The sequence below is a fragment of the Salvelinus sp. IW2-2015 genome, linkage group LG18, assembly GCF_002910315.2.
Source record: "Salvelinus sp. IW2-2015 linkage group LG18, ASM291031v2, whole genome shotgun sequence".
Lineage (NCBI taxonomy): Eukaryota > Metazoa > Chordata > Actinopteri > Salmoniformes > Salmonidae > Salvelinus > Salvelinus sp. IW2-2015.
Genome location: NC_036858.1, coordinates 13,618,832 through 13,640,862, shown reverse-complemented (window position 1 = coordinate 13,640,862; position 22,031 = coordinate 13,618,832). Strand labels below are relative to the sequence as shown.

At 43.2% G+C, this 22,031-nt stretch overlaps 1 protein-coding gene across 1 annotated transcript in view; it reads left to right on the top strand.

Annotated features, from left to right (window-relative positions):
- The window catches only part of sbk1 (SH3 domain binding kinase 1), a 21,205-nt gene extending 11,928 nt beyond the window's left edge, over positions 1 to 9,277 (top strand). The window contains exons 2-4 of the mRNA XM_024008579.2: positions 4,438 to 4,685; positions 5,309 to 5,511; positions 5,954 to 9,277. Of these exons, the coding sequence (XP_023864347.1) occupies positions 4,438 to 4,685; positions 5,309 to 5,511; positions 5,954 to 6,796 (1,294 nt within the window). The 3' untranslated portion in view covers positions 6,797 to 9,277. The remainder of the gene's footprint in view (positions 1 to 4,437; positions 4,686 to 5,308; positions 5,512 to 5,953) is intronic.
- Positions 9,278 to 22,031: the final 12,754 nt, after the last annotated feature.

Genomic DNA, 22,031 nt, shown 5'->3' with positions numbered 1-22,031 from the left:
ACTCAGTTACACCAGCTCTGCAGGAGGAATGGCCAAAAATTCACCCAACTTATTGTGGAAAGCTTGTGGAAGGCTACCCAACACGTTTGACCCAAGTCAAACAATTTCAAGGCAATGCTACCAAATACTAATTGAGTGTATGTAAACTTCTGACCTACTGYGAATGTGATGAAAGAAATAAAAGCTGAAATAAATCATTCTCCTATTATTCTGACATTTCACATTCTTAAAATAAAGTGGTGATCCTAACTGACCTAAGACAGGGAATTTTTACTCMGATTAAATGTCAGGAATTGTGAAAAACTGAYTTTAAATGTATTTGGCTAAGGTGTATGTAGACTTCCYACTTCAAATGTACATATGTGTATGGATCATTTGAGTGTGAAGACTATATTCAGTTATTTTAATGATATACACTGGCTCAATAAAGCAAGGGACATAAGGATCTCACACCAGTGAAATCCGTATATATCCACGGTGCCACTCTTTTATAGCTGCTGAAGACAGAGTGGGATCAGAGAGCAGTATGGGAGCACAGTATGGCATGTGGCCTTAACTGAACATTTACGCTGAGTCGTGAGGAAAGAGACCCGGTGGAGACGCTCTGCCTCCCTCATGCAGCGCCGCAGCTGCTCTCTGGGAGAGATAGAAAACACAATGGCCCTTTGATAGTGTCACTGCCGGACTGTGTGTACGGGGGCACACATACATACGCAAATGAGTGCACAGACACACATAGACAGACGTTCACACACAAACCAATATACATGCAAACTGAGCTCTGTCACACACTTATGCACACACACACATTCATCCAAACCCAGACTCACACATAACCCTCCATCAACACACCCACAAAGCACTTTGCAGGTTCCCATTTCCTGGTTCCCATTTAGAACTTTAGACTGCAGCTGATGCATCTCTTCCCCTCATCACATTCTGGGCCTCTTAATCATGCTCTGCAAAGGAAATGAGGTGGCAGCGTCTTTGGTTCGGGGTGTTTTTGTCTCAGTGGAGGCTGAGTAATGCGATTAGACTTGATGCCGGAGCGTTACATGTTCCCCCGTGGAGCCCTAGGTGGCTGCAACTAGCAAGCTAGAGCTGAAGGAGAGCCAGTAAACAAACATTCATTATGATTGATGGATCAGGAGCAGGATGGGGGATCCGGTCTAGTCAATCTGTTTCTAACTTTCAAAGGCTATTTGGGCAATTGAACCAAACCTGTTCAAAGCTGTTTTTTGATAGCAACAAATGAGCAACATAGATATACACTGCATAGACAATGCACTGTTGTAACGTTCGTTCTCCTCCTCGTCTGAGGAGGAGCAAGGATCGGACCAATATGCAGCGAGGTATGAAGACATAATGATTTAATAATAATAACGAAGACGAAAAACACTTAATAAACTACAAAACAATAAACGACGTTACAAGACCTGAACATGTGAACTTACAGACAACGAAGAACGCAATGAACAGGAACAGACTAACAAACGAAACGAAACAGCCCCGTGTGGTACAAACACTGACACAGGAACACAATCACCCACAAACAAACGGTGTGAACAGCCTACCTTAATATGGTTCTRAATCAGAGGAAACGTCAAACACCTGCCCCTGATTGAGAACCATATAAGGCTAATAAACAATGAACCTAAACAAGAAACAAATAACATAGACTGCCCACCCAGCTCACGTCCTGACCAACTAAACAAAGCTAAACAAAGGAAAATAAGGTCAGGAACGTGACAACTGTACCGTTTTCACTCCTAGGCAGAAGACATGCTGCGACTTACAGTATGTCTATATATCTCTCTCTAATCGTGACTGATAAATTAGTATTTGTGMTCTTATGGAAGATACTTAGCGAGGCACACTTTTATCATTTGGCCTTGTTTAGTCCCAGCATGGCTCCTGAGAGGCGTCACTGCAGACCCTGGTTCGATCCCGGACTGTATCACAATCGGCCGTGATCGGGAGTCCCATAGGGCGGCGCACAATTGGCCCAGCGTCGTCTGGGTTAGGGGAGGCCGGGGTAGGCCGTCATTGTAAATAGAAATTTGTTCTTAACTGACTTGCGTAGTTAAATAAAGGTTAAACAGAAACAAAGACAAAATGTGAAAATCTTAGAAATGAATGTGGCTTCAAATAGCTGCATCCTATTTAAGTTTTCACCCTCTAATTCATCTTGCAATATTTATTACTTTCTTCTCACAAGATGTAGCTGAGTAATCTCAAATGGACGAGAGGAAGAACAAAAAGCTGGGCTGTGGAGGGAGGGAGAGGAGAAAGAGCCTTCAGTGAACTTSTGTGTGTCTGTGTGTGTGTGTGTGTGTGTGTGTGTGTGTGTGTGTGTGTGTGTGTGTGTGTGTGTGTGAGAGCCAGAGTGCTCGCTTTCCAATGGTCCATCTCTGTGTGAAAAACACACTGTTGGGGTTTGTGTGTGTGTTGATATTCATGCACAATAGACGCCATCTCCATGTGAGATCAGCCTTGCCTTATGAACAACCCTATCTGTGTGTACAGTACAAGTAAACACACACAGCACGTGCAAACAGTCACACATAACGACAATGGTAGAGATGTGTACATTTGTTCGTTTTTTTAGGTCAGCCTTGCATTCCGAATAAGCTTATCTATTGTGTCATAGAGTGTAATGAAGTGTTGATGCCCTATACGACCACAATGTCCTCCAATGGTCAGTCCGCCCTATTGCAAAGTCCTACCAAACATCTCAGCGACAACTTTTTCAGGGTTCAGCAACTTGAGTCGACAACCAACATTCCAACAGCTAGCCCAGAGCCACTACAAGCCAAATATATTTACTGGGCACAACTAAAGTAATCCCGTTTTCTTCCTTCACGCTATCGATTYTATGGAAACGCATTTCTATTGGAAAAGGCACTTGAATATAATCTGGATGATATTATTATTACTATATTATATATATATCTTTACCATTTCTGTGTCAGTTGTTTCTATCCCTACATCCAACTGCCCAGCTCCATTTTCGTGTACTGTCAAGGTCAATATTGTCTGCATGAGTTCCTTGTCACGCCCTGACCGTAGAGATCCTTTTTATGTCTCTATTTTGGTTGGTCAGGGCGTGAGTTTGGGTGGGCATTCTATGTCTGGTGTTCTATGTTGTTCTTGTTTTGTATTTCTATGTGTTTGGCCTGGTATGGTTCTCAATCAGAGGCAGCTGTCTATCYTTGTCTCTGATTGAGAATCATACTTAGGTAGCCTGTTCCCACCTGTGTTTGTGGGTGGTTGTTTCCTGTTTAGTGTTTGTTTCACCGTTCAGGACTGTTCGTTTGTCGTGTTTGTTGTTTTGTCAAGTGTTGCGTATTTTATTAAATAATATGAACACTTACCACGCTGCACCTTGGTCCTCCTCTCTTTCTCCCGARGACAATCGTGACATTCCTAGAAGATCAGCGACCCTTAGACCCAGTCTAAGACCCATGTCTAACTTCCCAGAGGGACTCCATGTCAAATATGTTTACCAGGCACCAAAGGAGGCTGGTGGGAGGAGCTATAGGAGGACGGGCTCATTGTAATGGCTGGAATGGAATAAATGGAACAGTATCAAACATATAGAAACCATGTTTGATTCCATTCTATTAATTCCATTCCAGCCATTACACATTATCGTCTTCCCACCAGCCTCCACTACCAGGCACACAACCCAATCCCCTTCTGCTCCCCTGCCACTGCATTGATTGTATGCAAATTAAGATGTACTCGAACATGTCGGTTATYCACTGAGTGGACAAAACATTAGGAACACCTTCCTAATATTGAGCTGCACCCCCTTTTGTCCTCAGAACAGCCTCAATTCGGATTTTACAAGGTGTCGAAAGCATCCACAGGGATGCTGCCCCATGTTGACTCCAATGTTTCCTACAGTATCAAGTTGGCTGTATGTCCTTTGGGTGGTGGACCTTTCTTGATACACACGGAAAACTGTTGAGCGTGAAAAACCCAGCAGCGTTGCAGTTCTTGACACACTTAAACAGGTGCGCCTGGCACCTACTACCATACCCTGTTCAAAGGCACTTAAATCACTTGTCTTACTCATTCGCACTCTGAATGACACACATACACAATCTATGTCTCAAGGCTTAAAAATCCTTCTTTAACCTGTCTCCTCCCCTTCATCTACACTGATTAAAGTGGATTTAACATGTGACATCAATAAGGGATCATAACTCTCACCTCAGTGTAGTCATTCACTTGCACATAGGCAAACAAGCACACACACACACGCATACACACACAAACACACACACACAAACACACACACACTAAGTCAAAGTTGTCACGTGTGTGTGGGATCGCCAAAAAGCTTGCTGTATTTAGCATGAAACTCTCCTACTCTTTACTGTCTCAGACATGACATAATGTTATGTTTTGTGTGTTCTCTTCTGTCCCCAGTGTGCCCCACAGCGTCAAGGCGAGCCTGTCTCTGTCTCCGTCGGGGCCAGGCCAGGTGGGCAGCGGCAGGGGCTCTCCCACCTCCAAGGTGGGCTACTGCGGTGGTGGCGGTGTGCCTGTGGAGGACATGCAGGCTCTGTCCATAACCTCCCTGTCGGCTGCAGATGTGGCCAAACACTACGAGCACATTCGCAAGCTGGGCAAGGGCACCTACGGCAAGGTGGACCTGGTGGCACACCGCACACAGGGTGAGTCAGAGGGCATGCATGGGTGTGGTGAAGGGACATTGTTGGGAGCAAAGGTTTCAATAGAGTTTACACGGTCATACCACAACAGGACCAGAGAGTCAGATGGWGCAATAGAATGTAGGCTAAATCAAGAGTTCAATGAAACGGGCCACTACAGTGACAGGGCGTTTGTGAGGTCAAAGGTCACAATAGTGTAAGACTTCAGGGTGAAAAGGCTCTTTAGGTTGAGAGTTCATTAAAAGGTTACATSCCATTAAGGTGAAGAGGGCACTAGACCGGGTAAAAGTGCAGTGGGAGCTTTCTAAGATGCTCTGATTGCACAGCTGTGTGCTTAGTCAACAGCTGAGGGTGTGTTTCAGAGCACAGAGGCAGCTGGTACGGAGAGGGGAGTGGAGGAGGTTTCAGATACACAGAATCAGATTGCACAGGCATATTTAGTTAAATTCCCTTAATAAATGTCAGTTTAGTTTATACATTTGCCTTGACTCTAAAATATTGCTCTGATACTGTACAGTATTTTGATACAGTCTGTCTGTCTTCGGAAGTGTTGCCAAACAACTTTTCCCATGGGACATTAAAGTATTCATTCATTCATTCTGTTCTTCTCTGTGTGAACATATCAGGCACCAAAATGGCTCTGAAGTTTGTGACAAAGAGCAAGACGAAGCTGAAGAGCTTCCTGAGGGAGTACAGCCTGACGGGCACACTGAGCTGCAGCCCCTTCATCATCAAAGTCCTGGACGTACTCTTCGAGACAGAGGATAGCTACGTCTTCGGACAGGAGTACGCCCCCGCGGGAGACCTGTTCGACATCATTCCCCCCCAGGTACTGTACTGGATCATGCCTATCATCTGCCCACCAATCACTGTTCTCCCACACCTTAGCCAATCAAGCGCAGTGTTTCAAAGCAATGTGGTTTTTAACAAGCCCTTCTGGGATTGGAGCCTTGTCTAAGTCCCTACTCAGATTTGAGCTGCATGCTCCTTTAGTGTGTACTGTAAGGCTCTCATTTAATTCCAGTGCTTTTCAGTGGAGGGCTACCTTTGACTCAAAGGTTCTTACTCTAGGTTGTTAAAGATGAGTGCAAATATAATGCTTAACAAAACCTATTTTGTCCCACTTTACTCCCTCTACACCTCTATTCTGTTTCTTTCTCATTTAATTTATTGCACTTGGTTTTCCTCCCCTCCACTGTACACTAAAACAAATCTGTTCACCCCTTTCTCTTTCTTCCCTCCTTCCTCCTTTCCTATCCTCCTCCTTGTAGGTTGGTCTTCCGGAGGAGATGGTGAAGCGCTGTATGCAGCAGCTGGGTCTGGCTCTGGACTTCATGCACAGCAAGAATCTGGTGCACCGTGACGTCAAGCCCGAGAACGTGCTCCTCTTCGACCGTGAGTGCAGACGCATCAAGCTGGCTGACTTCGGCATGACACGGCGCGTGGGCTGTCGCGTGAAGCGTGTGAGCGGCACCATCCCGTACACYGCGCCAGAGGTGTGCCGTGCCAGTCGTGCCGAAGGCTTCCTGGTGACCACCAGTCTAGACGTGTGGGCCTTCGGTGTGCTCGTCTTCTGCATGCTGACGGGTAACTTCCCTTGGGAGGCAGCGCTGCCCGCCGATGCCTTCTACGAGGAATTCCGCCGCTGGCAGCGAGCGGGGTGCCCAACGGCGGCCTACCCGTCCCAGTGGCGCCGCTTCACCGATGACGCCCTACGCATGTTCCAGCGGCTGCTCGCCGCCGAGCCTGAGAAGCGCTGCGGTGTGAAGGACGTCTTCTGCTTTGTCAAGTACGAACTGGTCAGCGAGCTCCGACGCCGKGCCTCCTGCCGGGCCAAGAGAGGCGAGAGGTCCAGTTCGTCTGGCGTATGCTCCGCAAGCTGTACCTCCAACTCCTCTTCGTCTTCCTCCTCATCACGCTCCCACAGACACCCAGAGCCCTCCACCCCCCCTGGGACGACCTCACTCCTGCGCCCAGCGCCCCTGAAGAGGAGTGTCCTCTCTGACACCCATTCCCCTCAGGAGGAGTCTCCTGGCCAGCACCACTCTTCTCCGGGCCGGGAGAAGACCAAGAGCCAGATGGTGATGGCTACTGCCATAGAGATCTGTGTCTGAGAATGTGGGGATGAGCAGCAGTATTTGTGGCTGTTGCCACAGCGATAGGAAGCTGTGCAAAGTAATAGCCACTGCCATTGAGACTGGAGTGAAATGTTGACGTATTACAACGCTGCCGAGAAGAACCCCAATGTCAAATTCCTGACTGTGCCACAGAAATTGGTATCATCACTCACAGCAGCGTACTATAGGACGAGTCATCACTAGAGCATGCGTTTGTCATTTTGATTTGTGACCAAGAGTTGGAGAAGCAACATTCAAGAGTCCACTGACTGACACCGTTTCTCACAGCAACTCGTTCTGCTGTTCAGCCATTTTGCTTCTAAGCCCACACAGTAACACTGCTAATGATGCTAACAAAAGAAACAACGCTAGCCATTTCTAAACAAGGAGTTTGGTAAAAACACGCAATGCTCTCTGACGTCACATCTATTCTCTCCTTTCTCCCTAATTTCTCTTTTTTTTTTCTTTCTTCCTCCGCTTCTCTCTCATTTAACCTGGGGAYGCCGAAACGTTAGCTGGTCAGGTGACTTTCTTTAGAAAACTAGCTGATCTAAGGGCCAGTGATCCAATAGGGAAAACTGATCTTCTAGCTGACATATCGCTGAACCAATGGGATCTCACAGATTTTCTGGACATTTCCAAAGTGTGAAAATGGCTATGGACAATAGGGGAGAAGGATCGTTTTTCAAAAGAAGAAAATATGTGAAAGTTACTCTCCAATGGAGCAGTTACCATGACGACAGGACATTGCTCATCTAGACTGTCTGGACTGAGACAGGACCTTGCTGTCAGACATCGGGAGATTCTAATTTGGTGCAAAAGTTCGTCCTCTCCTCTCCTCGACTCCTCCGTCCTCTCTCCATGATCCGAAAACCGATAAGTGTTCGAGTGGTGGAGGAGTGTCAATTCGTTAGTAGGCGAACGAAGGAGCCTGCTCACCTCCTCGATTACCTACTTCTGCAGAGGAAGCACAAGAGTATCCTCGTGGTGGCAAGCGCGGAAGTATTTTAATGCCTGCCCCTTTGAATCAGCTGTWYTTTTCTTGAAGGAGAAAAGCATGCAAACATTTAAAAACAATATGCTACTTATCCTTTTATCTATAAAATGTCTTGCACAACTATCTAAATTAGTTTTTTATCACTTCAAACATTTATTTTGGGGATTCCACCCATGGATATATAGCATATATCTCTATGATTCCACCCGTGTAAACATAATTTGCCTAATATTGCGTGAGTGGAGAAAGAGTCTTGTTTCATATATAGTAAGCGAGAGAGGGAGGACGCAGGAGAGAGGACACAGGAGTTGAGCAAATCCAAATGAGARTCCCCCATTATCTCAGGACATCTTAGCGGGTCACTTCCTGTCTCACAAGGACTTCCTTATTAGGGTTACAAGTGATTTCCTCTGGTAGACAAACAGTTTTAAAGGACACATTTCATACTGTAACAGTGTGCCCATTGGTTCATACAGGCACAGGTATCTTCAGGTGTGAAAATAAATGATTTATTATATTGACATTCAAATGCTTGGAAGCTGTTATAGAATAGAGTCCAGCGATTGCTTATTTTATACCCGCTATTTGTGTGTGTGTGTGGGACTGTGGGTGTGTATGTGTGTGTTTGAACAACTAAATCACACGCTCTTTGTAATGGGGGAGAAATGTTAAAAGGAAAAATTGACTTTGTACTGTAAATATTTCATACGTGAAGTGGTACACTGTATTATCGTCAGGTAGTTCAACCATGTAGCTTTACTAATTTAGTTTTACCACTGGGAGYGGTTACAGGATTGTATGTTCTTTTTAGAGCAATGCACTGTATGTAGCAAAGGAATATGGCAAAGTATGTACAGTATATGAAAGCTATAAAAAGATAATGCTCTGTAGTGGTGAATAATGGTGCAGAAACCCGGGACGATATTTGGTGGACAGTAGCAGCCTTTAGAGTGTGGGAGGGATCGGACCAGGGCCCATTGGAATAGTACTGTTTAACACTTGTAATGTCTCTCCCTGAGCACATTCTGAACACCGTGACCCCATCATGACCTGAGCACATCTTGACCATCAATAGTCCCCTTCGCCTTACTCACAACTCAACTCAATTCAATCAAGTACTTTACTGAATTACTGCTTTACTGTATTACTGCACACATGCATACTGCATAACATTACCAAAGCAATTCCAACACAAGTGTTCAAAGATCCCATGTTCACTCCAGGCTCCTCAAACCCCCAGCCACCCAATTTTCCCAKTCTCTGTCCTTCACCTTTTTCTCCTTTCTCTCTCGCTCACTCATTCCTCCCTCTCATCTGCCTGTCTTTCTCCTGTGAATGAGTCTCTGAGCCATGTTGTGTTGTCTGGTGGGATGATCTCTCTCTCCCCTTTGGCATGCTGTGGGCTGATGATCAATAGAGGCCGTTGCATGGCGAGAGTCTCATCTAACGGAAAAAAATAAAACGAGTTATGTAAMTGTAAAGGACGTCACGCTGCTTGCTTAGTGAGTACAGCTTCCTCCTTAAACCCAGGACCTCTGCACACGTGACCGCCCTCCTGGAGCGTCTTACCCGTCGGCGCCACGCAAAAAGCTAGCTATTTGCTGGCGCAAGTGGGGACACTACAGGCTGAGGAGTAATACCCTGACTACACCGCTCGCGTGCGCAAGCGTCGCAAAATACATTTTGAAATCTATATTATTCAATTATTGCGCGCGCCAACGAGCATCTGCGTTGCCAAGGGCTAAAATAGAAGTCAGTTCTATTTGTGACACAGATCGCGCTGCAAGTCTGGTGTGGGGGGGGCAAAATACATTTATGCATGATGGCGCACGCGCGCAGCCYGTTTGGGTTCCGTGTAAGTTTCACACATCCGCATGTGCTAGATAAGCATCTAAAAAGCACACTGTATMCTGCTTTATCAAGCGTTCATCTCTATTTATCTGCAAAGCTGCCTCTACTGTTATGTCTAACAGGTGTGTGTGTGTGTGTTTGTGTGTGTATGTGTTTGTTTGTTAGTGCGTCTCACCCTTCCCTTCCTTCCTTTCAATGATGACAGACCATCATCCCTGTTGCTATAGTGACAGTCAGTGTTTTTCTGGTTAGTTTCTCAGCTCCTGTCCACTCCCAAAACATCAAACATAATTGACTTGTCTGGTTGTTCTGCAACAACACCTCCCAAGTATGAATAACAACACCACCCTGCTAGCCATGAGTTCTCATGGCAATTGCRGTCTTCACATGTATGTATGTGTGTGTATACATAGTTTGGACATACCTGCTCATTCAAGGGTTTTTCTTTATTTATACTATTTTCTACATTGTAGAATAATAGTGAAGACATCAAAACTATGAAATAACACATATGGAATCATATAGTAAKCAAAAAAGTGTTACATTAGAAAAAGTGTTTAGATTCTTCAAAGTAGCCACCCTTTGCCTTGATGACAGCTTTGCACACTCTTGGCATTCTCTCAACCAGCTTCGCCTGGAATGCTTTTCCAACAGTCTTAAAGGAGTTCCAACATATGCTGAGCACTTGTTGGCTGCTTTTCCTTCACTCTTCAGTCCAACTCATCCCAAACKKGCTCAATTGGGTTGAGGTTGGGTGATTGTAGAGGCCAGGTAATCTGATGCAGCACTCCATCACTCTCCTTCTTGGTCAAATAGCCCTTACACAGCCTGGAGGTGTGTTGGGTCATTGTCCTTTTGAAAAACAAATGATAGTCCCACGAAGCGCAAGCCAGATGGCAGGGCGATTCGCTGCAGAATGCTGTGGTAGCCATGCTGGTTAAGTGTGCCTTGAATTCTAAATAAATCCCAGACAGTGTCACCAGCAAAGCACCCCCACACCATCACACCTCCTCCATGCTTCACTGTGGGAACCACACATGCGGCGATCATCCGTTCACATACTCTCACAAAGACACGGCGGTTGGAAAAAAAATCTCAAATTTGGACTCATCAGACCAAGGGACAAATTTCCACCGGTCTAATGTGCATTGCTCGTGTTTCTTGGCCCAAGGAAGTCTCTTCTTCTTATTGGTGTCCTTTAGTAGTGGTTTCTTTGCAGCAATTTGACCATAAAAGCCTGATTCACGCAGTCTCCTCTGAACAGTTGATGTTGAGATATGTCTGTTACTTGAACTCTGTGAAGCATTTATCTGTGCTGCAATTTCTGAGGCTGGTAACTCTAATGAACTTATCCTTTACAGCAGAGGTAACTCTGGGTCTTCCTTTCCTGTGGCGGTCCTCGTGAGAGACAGTTTCATCATAGAGCTTGATGGTTTTTGCGACTGCACTTGAAGAAACTTTAAAAGTTCTTGAAATGTTCCGTATTGACTGACCTTCATGTCTTAAAGTAATAATGGCGTGTCGTTTTTCTTTGCTTATTTGAACTGTTCTTGCCATAATATGGACTTGGTCTTTTTCCAGATAGGGCTATCTTCTGTATACCACCCCTACCTTGTCACAACACAACTGATTGGCTCAAACGCAATAAGAAGGAAAGAAATTCCACAAATTAACTTTTAACAAGGCATACCTGTTAATTGAAATGCATCCAGGTGACTACCTCATGAAGATGGTTGAGAGAATGCCAAGAGTGTGCAAAGCTGTCATCAAGGAAAAGGGTGGCTACTTCGAAGAATCTCAGATATAAAATATATTTCTTTGGTTACTACAAGATTCCATATGTGTTATTTCATAGTTTTGATGTCTTCACTACTATTCTACATTGTAGAAAATAGTTAAAAAAAAGAAAAACCCTGCAATAAGTTGGTCTGTCCAAACTTTTGACTGGTACTGTACATACAGTTGAAGTCGGAAGTTTACATACACCTTAGCCAAATACAGTTTTTCACAATTCCTGACATTAATCCTAGTAAAATTCCCTGTCTTAGGTCAGTTAGGATCACCACTTATTTTTAAGATTGTGAAATGTCAGAATAATAAGAGAAGAGAATGATTTATTTCAGCTTTTATTTTCTTTCATCACATTCCAGTGGGTCAGAGGTTTACATACACTCAATTAGTATTTGGTAGCATTGCCTTGAAATTGTTTAACTTGGGTCAAACGTTTCGGGTAGCCTTCCACAAGCTTCCACAATAAGTTGGGTGAATTTGGCCCATTCCTCCTGACAGAGCTGGTGTAACGAGTCAGGTTTCTAAGCCTCCTTGCTCGCACCCTTTTTCAGTTCTGCCCACACATTTTCTATAGGACTGAGGTCAGGGCTTTGTGATGGCCACTCCAATACCTTGACTTTGTGTCCTTAAGGCATTTTGCCACAACTTTGGAAGTATGCTTGGGGTCATTGTCCATTTGGAAGACCCATTTGCGACAAGCTTTAACTTCCTGACTGATGTCTTGAGATGTTGCTACAATATATCCACAAATTTTCCCTCCTCATGTTGCCATCATTTTGTGAAGTGCACCAGTCCCTCCTGCAGCAAAGCACCCCGTGATTCACGGTTGGGATGGTGGTGTTCGGCTTGCAAGCCTCCCCCTTTTTCCTCCAAACATAACGATGGTCATTATGGCCAAACAGTTATTTTGAATTTTCCAAGCGTTTTAAAAGCACAGTCAACTTAGGATATGTAAAATTGAACCCACTGGAAATGTGACAGTGAATTGTAAGTGAAATAATCTGTCTGTAAACATTGTTGGAAAAATTACTTGTGCATGCACAAAGTAGATGTCCTAACCGACTTGCCAAAACTATAGTTTGTTGACAAGAAATTTGTGGAGTGTTTTTGAAAAACGAGTTTTAATGACTCCAACCTAAGTGTATGTAAACTTCCAACTTCAACTGTATATATATATGTATATGTATGTATGTGTGTGTGTGTGTGTTTGTGTGTGTATATATATATATATATATACTCAGCAAAAAAAGAAACGTTCTCTCACTGTCAACTGCATTTATTTTCAGCAAAACTTAACATGTGTAAATATTTGCATGAACATAACATGATTCAACAACTGAGACATAAACTGAACAAGTTCCACCGACATGTGACTGACAGAAATTGAATAATGTGTCCCTGAACAAAGGGGGGGTCAAAATCAAAAGTAACAGTCAGTATCTGGTGTGGCCACCATCTGCATTAAGTACTGCAGTGCATCATCTCCTCCTCATGGACTGCACCAGATTTGCCAGTTCTTTCTGTGAGATGTTACCCCACTCTTCCACCAAGGCACCTGCAAGTTCCCGGACATTTCTGGGGGGAATGACCCTAGCCCTCATCCTCCGATCAACAGGTCCCAGACGTGCTCATTGGGATGGAGAACCGGGCTCTTCGCTGGCCATGGCAGAACATTGACATTTCTGTCTTGCAGGAAATCACGCACAGAACGAGCAGTATGGTTGGTGGCATTGTCATGCTGGAGGGTCATGTCAGGATGAGCCTGCAGGAAGGGTACCACATGAGGGAGGAGGATGTCTTCCCTGTAACGCACAGCGTTGAGATTGCCAGCAATGACAACACGCTCAGTCCGATGATGCTGTGACACACCGCCGCCCCAGACCATGACGGACCCTCCACCTCCAAATCGATCCCGCTCCAGAGTACAGGCCTCGGTGTAACGCTCATTCCTTCAACGATAAACACGAGTCCGACCATCACCCGCGGTGAGAGAGAACCGCGACTCGTCAGCGAAGAGCACTTTTTGCCAGTCCTGTCTGGTCCAGTGACGGTGGGTTTGTGCCCATAGGTGACGTTGTTGCCGGTGATGTCTGGTGGGGACTTGCCTTACAACAGGCCTACAAGCCCTCAGTCCAGCCTCTCTCAGCCTATTGTGGACAGTCTGAGCACTGATGGAGGGATTGTGCGTTCCTGGTGTAACTCGGGGAGTTGTTGTTGACATCCTGTACCTGTCCCGATCCTGTGCAGGTGTTGTGGTCTGCCACTGCGAGGATGATCAGCTGTCTGTCCTGTCTCTCTGTAGCGCTGTCTTAGGCGTCTCACAGTACGGACATTGCAATTTATTGCCCTGGCCACATCTGCAGTCCTCATTGCCGTCCTTGCAGCATGTCTAAGACACGTTCACGCAGATGAGCAGGGACCCTGGGCATCTTTCTTTGGTGGTTTTCAGAGTCAGTAGAAAGGCGTCTTTAGTGTTCTAAGTTTTCATAACTGGACCTTAATTGCCTACCGTCTGTAAGCTGTTAGTGTCCTAACGACCATTCCACAGGTGCATGTTCATTATTGTTTATGGTTCATTGAACAAGCATGGGAAACAGTGTTTAAACCCTTATCAATGAAAATCTGTGAAGTTATTTGGATTTTACGAATGATCTTTGAAAGACTTGATCCTGAAAAGGGACGTCTTTTTTTGCTGAGTTTATACACATTGGCAATAGAATGGCCTTACTAAAGAGCTCAGTGACTTTCAACAGAAACTGTCATCGGATGCCACCTTCAACAAGTCAGTTCGCCAAATTGCTGTCTTACTAGAGCTCCCCGTCAACTGTAATTGCTGTTATTGTGAAGTATAACTCTAGGAGCAACCAAATGGGTTCCATGGCTGAGCAGCCCGACACGAGCCTAAGATCACCATGCTCATTGCCAAGCGTCGGCTGGATGGTGTAAAGCTCGCCACCATTGGACTCTGGAGCAGTGGAAATGCGTTCTCTGGAGTATGAATCACGCTTCACCATCTGGCAGTCCGATGGACGAATTGGGGATTGGTGGATGCCAGGGGAATGCTACATGCCCCAATGCATGGTGCCAACTGTAAAGTTTGATGGGAGGAGGAATAACGGTCTGGGGCTGTTTTTCATGGTTCGGGCTAGGCCCCTTAGTTCCAGTGAAGGGAAATCTTAATGCTACAGCATACAATGACATTCTAGACGATTCTGTGCTTCCAACTTTGTGGCAACAGTTTGGAAAAGGCCCTTTCCTGTTTCAGCATGACAATGCCTCCGTGCACAAAATGAGGTCCATACAGAAATGGTTTGTCGATATCGGTGTGGAAGAACTTTACTGGCCTGCACAGAGCCCTGACCTCAACCCCAATCGAACACCTTTGGAATTAATTGGAACACCGACTGAGAGCCAGGCCTAATCCCCCAACATCAGTGCCCGGCTTTACTAATGCTCTTGTGGCTAAAGGGAAGCAAGTCCCCGCAGCAATGTTCCAACATATAGTGGAACACCTTCCCAGAAGAGTGGAGGCTGTTACAGCAACAAAGGAGGGACCAACTCCATATTAATGCCCATGATTTTGGAATGAGATGTGCAACGAGCAGGTGTTCGCATACTTTTGGTCATGTAGTCATATATATATATATACATACAGTGCCTCCAGAGAGTATTCACAACCCCATTGACTTTATCCAAATGTTGTTGTGTTACAGCCTGAATTTAAAATGGATAAAGTTTATATTTTGTGTCACTGGRCTACACACAAAACCCCATCATGTCAAAGTGGAATTATATTTTAGAAATGTTTACAAATTAAATAAAAATGTAAAGCTGAAATGTTTTGAGACAGTAAGTAATCAAACCTTTTGTTATGGTAAGCCTAAATATGTTCAGGAGTAAAAATGTGACCAACAAGTCACATAATAATTTGCATGGGCTCACCCTGTGTGCAAAAATAGTGTTTAACATGATTTTTGAATYACTACCTCATCTCTGTACRCCACACATACAATTATKTGTAAGGTCCWTCAGTTGTCAACCAGTGAATTTCAAACACTGATTCAACCACAAAGACCAGGGTGGCTTTCCAATGCTTAACAAAGAATGGGCAACTATTGGTAGATGGGTAAACATTTTTAAAAGCAGACATTGAATATCCCTTTGACCAAGGTGAACTTATTAATTGCACTTTGGATGGTGTATCAATACACCCAGTCACTTGGAAGATACAAGGGTCCTTCCTAACTCAGTTGCCGGAGCGGAAGGAAACTCCTCAGGGATTTCACCATGAGGCCAATGGTGACTTTAAAACAGTTTCAAAGTTTAATTTGAATGGCTGTGATAGGAGAAGCTGAGGCTGGATCAATAACATTGATACAAACCTAAATCGCAGACTGAAAAGAAGGAKGCCTGTACAGAATAAAAAATATTCCAAAACATGCATCCAGTTTGCAATAAGGCACTAAAGTAAAACTGCAAAAAATGTGGCAAAGAAATTAACTTTATGCCCTGAATACAAAGCGTTATGTTTGGGGCATATCCAACACATCACTGAGTACCACTCTTCATATTTRTAAGCACTATGGTGGCTGRATCATGTTATGGGTATGCTTATCATCTGCAAGGACTAGGGAGTTTCTTAGGATAAAAATAAACYGAATATAGCAAAGCACAGGCAAAATCCTAGGGTCAACCTGGTTCAAACTCTGGGAGACAAATTCACCTTCCAACAGGACAATAACCTAAAACACAAGGCCWAATATACACTGGAGTTGCTTACCAAGACGACATTGAATGTTCCTGACCTAGTCACAATTTTGACTTAAATAGGCTTGAAAATCTATGGCATGATTGGAAAATGSTTGTCCAGCAATGATCAACAACCAACTTCGCAGAGCTGGAGGAATTGAAAAGAATAATGTGCAAATATTGTACAATCCAGGTGTGCAAAGCTCTTAGAGAATTACCCAGAAAGAAAGGAAGGTGATTCTAACATGTATTGACTCAGGGGTGTGAATACTTAAATGAGACATTTCTGTATTTAATTTTCAATAAATTACCAATAATTTCTAGAAAGATGTTTTCACTTTGTCATTATGGGGTATTGTGTGGGTGAGAAGAAAAAAAAWATTTCATCCAATATGAATTCAGGCTGTAACACAGCAAAATGTGGAATAAGTCAAGGGGTATGAATACTTTCTGAAGGCACTACGTATTATACAGTATGTCTGTTCTACTATCTCTACTATCTCATCAAAGTCGGTCTCATTCCATCACATATGCTATGTAAATACATCTGTTGTACTAATTACATTGTCAAAATATGTCCAATTCATCTTAATTATTCCTTCATCCTCTCTAGAACACCTACCTGCTAGTCCTGCAGTGCCCTGGTCAGATGTCACAATTTAAGGGTTACCGTAGTCAGAGATCGATGGTTCACAGACCTCAATCTGGGCGCAGCTTTTCTGTGATCACTCAAAGGGTGAAGCATCAGTCTCCCATTGGTTGTAAGAACGTTTAATAGCTCTGCCTTAGGTGTCACTGTCCGTCTGTGCAATAATGTAGATAATGACAGGGGTAGTCTAGAGACACTTGAAATGGCGGTCCAAATGCTTGCATAACTTGCTTATGTGTGTAGCCTTACACTTATGACATACACTGTTTTGCTGCGTGAAATGGTGAATATTTATAGTTTTGTTCAATATCGCACAACTTTATACATCAGAACAGTGTCATGTCAGTTGTCATAAGTGTCAAGTCAGTTGTCACAGACTGTTATTAGGTTGTGTAGGCATTATGATCACATTGTGTAGTGTTGATTTTAGCTCTGTACTGAGTAGCCTACTGTTTACCCCAGTTACGTCCTGATCCTACACTGGTCTTCACCAGCCAGTTGAATTATGTAAATGTGTAAATGTATAATGTCTTTAACATGCAAACAAATAAAAATGTTTAATATCGAGTTAAAATAAAACTTTCTGTACACCCCTGATGACAACTTTTTATATAATGTTAAGATGACGATTAAAGTCGCATTAGCGTTAACATTAACATCTACAAATGGCTGAATGTCTTAGTTTATCCCCCTTCTTCCCTGCATTTAATTCCACTCCGTCTATATGTGTATGCAAATCCAGTCCTAGACGTGTCCTTTCGACTGCACATTAGCTGAAGGTCAGCTCAGAGCACGTCTCATTTCCCGAGGCTTTGGTCTGGTGTGTACACTAGCCCCTCGGACTGCTTTAATAAGCCGACTTCCTGCTGAAAGACCAATTAACACATCCGTAGATAGGAGTTATCTGGCGGACCTCAAAGAGGTTGAGAGCAATTGGTATATGCCACGGTGGACGTGAAGAATTATCAGCCGCCACCCTTCAGCGCGTGTTAATGTTGTCTTCTTTGATCTGAGTATTTAGTGGTATAGTCATAATGGGMCTGAGTTGGATGATTGGGAAATGGGGGGTTGTAGCAGCTGCTGCACTAAGCTAATTAGGTCACACAATACAAAAGCACCGGAAAGGTCAATGTGGCAGAGAGAGTGCTGAAGTTAGCGTGTGGAATCTTGTAATGTGCAATAGACTGTTCTCCCGCTCTTTGAAGGGCTGGTGACCTGAGGTAGCTAGCTAGCTACAGTAGCATAACGACTGAACTGCAGACTAATTGAGTTAGCATTAACCGCTCCAGCAGCCTATACCTCGGATCTTGCCGGAGAGAAATAGGGTCTCTAAATACAAGCTGTGTGGAGCTGACAGGCAAAGATGGATGGAGCCAAGATGTTTCATGGGTGGATGGAGTTGTCAAGCTCAGTGGAGGTGCTGAGTTGTTAAGCCCAGGCTTTGGGGAGATGCTAGGCTATGCTAAATTTAATCGTTAGGAGGCAAGGCAGTTAGCAGAAATTGAAGACTGGTTTGTGAGTGTTACAGACATCACACCGCTTGCTTAACGAGTGCCTCCTCCTCCTGATTCGGCTCACACCGAGGCTCGAACCCAGGACCTCTGCTTTGCTAGCACACATGACGGCCCTCCTTTGCAACATGCCAACCGTTTGAGCTATCAAAAACAATCTAATTCAATAGCTCCATCGGCGACATTTCAAGCTAGCTGTGGCATGAGCTTATGGTATGGGAGAGTGGGGTTAGTTGAGCCAAAGGGTTAGTTGAGCCACACCTTGTTTCTAGGAAACCATAGACAAAATGAATCATGTGACCAAATATTTAGGACGAGGTCATCATTTCATGGAGTTTGTCAAGGAAGAAACCACATGGAAAAATTGGTAAGCAAGTTATGTCCAAAACTGATTTTCTAGGAAGTCAAATTAATTTATTGTGTTATAGGTTTCATAATGCTTGTGTCTAAACCAAGTAGATTTGGTCAGTTTTATGTATAATATGCATAGTATTTCTGTAACGTGTTATAGATATGAATTCGAGATGTGCGTTTGTATTGTTACAGAGCAGATATCATCATGCCCCGTGTTACAAACGTAAAACAAGCAGGGGTCTGGCCCCCCTTGAGGTTCTTGATAGAGCAGCCAAGGAAGTGAGAGAAGGGAAGAAGTCCATTCGAGTAACAGCAAGGGATGAAAAAATAAACTGAATTACATTGAAGAGCTACATTGACAATAAAGGAAAATAACATGTACCTGTAAGAAAGAGAGGCTATGTAGCAGAGGCACACAGGTGTAGGCAATCAAAAGATAAATTGTGATCTGATTGTGATTAGATCTTCCCGACCACCTCCGGAGGTTGTCGAAAACGCATCTTGTATGGATATCCTTGAAGTGTAAACAAATCCTGACAAAAAAAGAGGGTAGCATTTTACTTGACACCCAGTGTCATAACACGGTCATAACCATGTCATAATATGTCATGACAGCTGACATTACTTGTCATAACACTGTCATGACCCATATATTTACACCTGTTGTGACATATATTGCGTTATTTTATGGCTGCCAAGAAGTTTCCTTTAGTTTGAAAGTGTGTTTCTTAAATCGGTCCCGCTTAAATTGCGTGCAGCTGATAAAGAATTCATAATGCCTTGATAAGAACTACATAAACGTCTTACAAAGCATCTGTAATCATATGCCATGCTTTATAAAGGGTTCATAAATGTGGCATAACTGTGTGACATAACAAACAATGTCAAATGTGACATAACTCACTATGTCAAATATTACATTTTTTAAATTTATTTTTAATTGAACCTTTATTTAACTAGGCAAGTCAGTTAAGAACAAAATCTTATTTACAATGACGGCCTACCCCGGCCAAACCCGGACGACGCTGGGCAAATTGTGCGCCGCCCTATGGGGCTCATAAACCTCTGCTTTATAAAGGGTGTCATAAGCACCGCTTAATAAAGGCCTTATAAATCATATTAAATGGAGGCTTCACAAAGCATTTATAACCTTGTCATGCATCTTGGTAGATAATTGCAATGCCAGGATATTGTGTTCGATTCCCGGGACCACCTACACGTAAAAATGTTTTCAGGCATGACTCAAGCTTTGGATAAAAGCATCTACTAAATATTATATATTATATTTCACGAAAACATTTCTAGGATGACCCAACCTCTTTCCCTCTTGGGTGCATAGTCAACATTGGACTTGACCTCAACATCCCCCAAAATGCTGTGCTGCAGGATGACACACACTCAAAAGTTGGTAGGGCCTTTTAAAATATATTTGTATTTTTTGCCTACTTTAGTTTTTTTGTTGCCAAATTCCATTTTGTTGGTTTTGTTTTTCCAGGTTTCGAATTTCTCCCATTTTTTTCGTTTACCCCATTTTTTTTCACACATTTTTAATATAATTTTTTTTATTTTGTCACGCCCTGACCTTAGAGATCCTTTTTATGTCTCCAATTTGCGTGAGTTGAGGTGGGCATTCTATGTTTTGTGTTCTATGTTTTCTATTTCTGTGTGTTTGGCCGGGTGTGGTTCTCAATCAGAGGCAGCTGTCTATCGTTGTCTCTGATTGAGAACCATACTTAGGTAGCCTTTTCCCACCTGTGTTTTGTGGGTAGTTGTTTTCTGTATTGTTAGTTTCRTTACAGAACTGTTRGTTTTRCRRRTTMMTWWTTTTTTTGTTCTAGTGTTCTGATTTTAATAAAATATCATGAACACGTCTCACGCTGCGCTTTGGTCCAGTCATTCACAGGAAGAGGATCGTTACAGATTTTCTGTGATCACAACAACGCTTAAACCCCTTCAGGGGATGACTTTTTGGGGTCTGGGAGTGTAGTTTTGAGTGTAGTATGTAATATGTATTCCATACACAGTGATTTGCATTGGAGGCATTTATTTGACCTTGGAACATGATTTAAAACCCACATTTAATGCAAATGTCACTTAAATAGGAACAAATATGAATCATTGTTAATGTAAGACAAGTATTTTTCATATTTCATGAATGAATGGTTATAGACACTTTTCTGCTATTATGTGGGGCACTTTTATTTAGAAAATTTCTGAAATTCCGTGACACAGTAGTACTTTTTTAGTGTTTCCGTTGAGACGCTGATCATGTGATAAGTTCGCAAATCAAATGCCCACTTGGGCTGCCACTGGACAGCGAAAAACAAGTAAGTTAYCCTTTATTTATTGTCATTTAAAAAAAATTGTAGTAGTTAAGTGTTGAGTTAGATTACATACTGTAGCTAACTCAATCGTTATTTCAAATAATTCTGTGTGACTTCACAGCAATTGCTAGCTAGTCAAAATTTTGCTCGCTATCAAGCTCAGCTAAATACAAATCCCCCTAGATACAGCCACATCTCATAGTCACATCATGAGATTTGTCAATGAAAGAAGAATATAATCATACGAATTGAATGAAGTTTCCCATCTTCCCATTTAGAGTTTCTGGCGCAGCACAGAATACCCTTATCCAAATAGTGTGACAAAGGCATTTCCTAYCAGACCTGCTAACTTTCTTTGTTGTTACTTTTAAGGTTGGAATCAACATGTAGTACCTCCAGCAGGAAGAGAGGCAAGAACCATTTCTCCACTATTCACAGCCCTGTGTAATGTTCAATGTAATTGCATTGCTTGACGTTTTGAGACTTTATGTATTTGTATTGTTTAAAAATGTACAGATAAAAGGAAATGTATAGTTTAAACATGTCTTTAATGTTTATTTGTTTTGGCTATTAGTGATAATTCCCTACGTGTTAATACATTTGTGTTTATGTCATTAAGCCTTTATGTATGTGTTATGAATGACCAAAGGTGTGTGAATTTATAGTAAGTACAGCGTCATATGATACAAGGCATTTATGTACAGCGTCATGAGAGATATACATTTGTGTTTACGTCATTAAGGCTTTATGGATTTGTTATGAATGACCTAAGGTGTCTCACTTCAAACAAAGTATTACAGGACACTACATAAAGTGTCAATGAATAGGTTATTAACGTTCTGCTGATTTATGAAGGTTATGTCATGAGCAATCCACAGGTTACTGTAGGGTGTTAGAGGTATTTAAATGGGTTGATGGACCTGTAAAGCTTGCGTTTGTGTGTGTGTGTGTGTGTGTGTGTGTGTGTGTGTGTGTGTGTGTGTGTGTGTGTGTGTGTGTGTGTGTG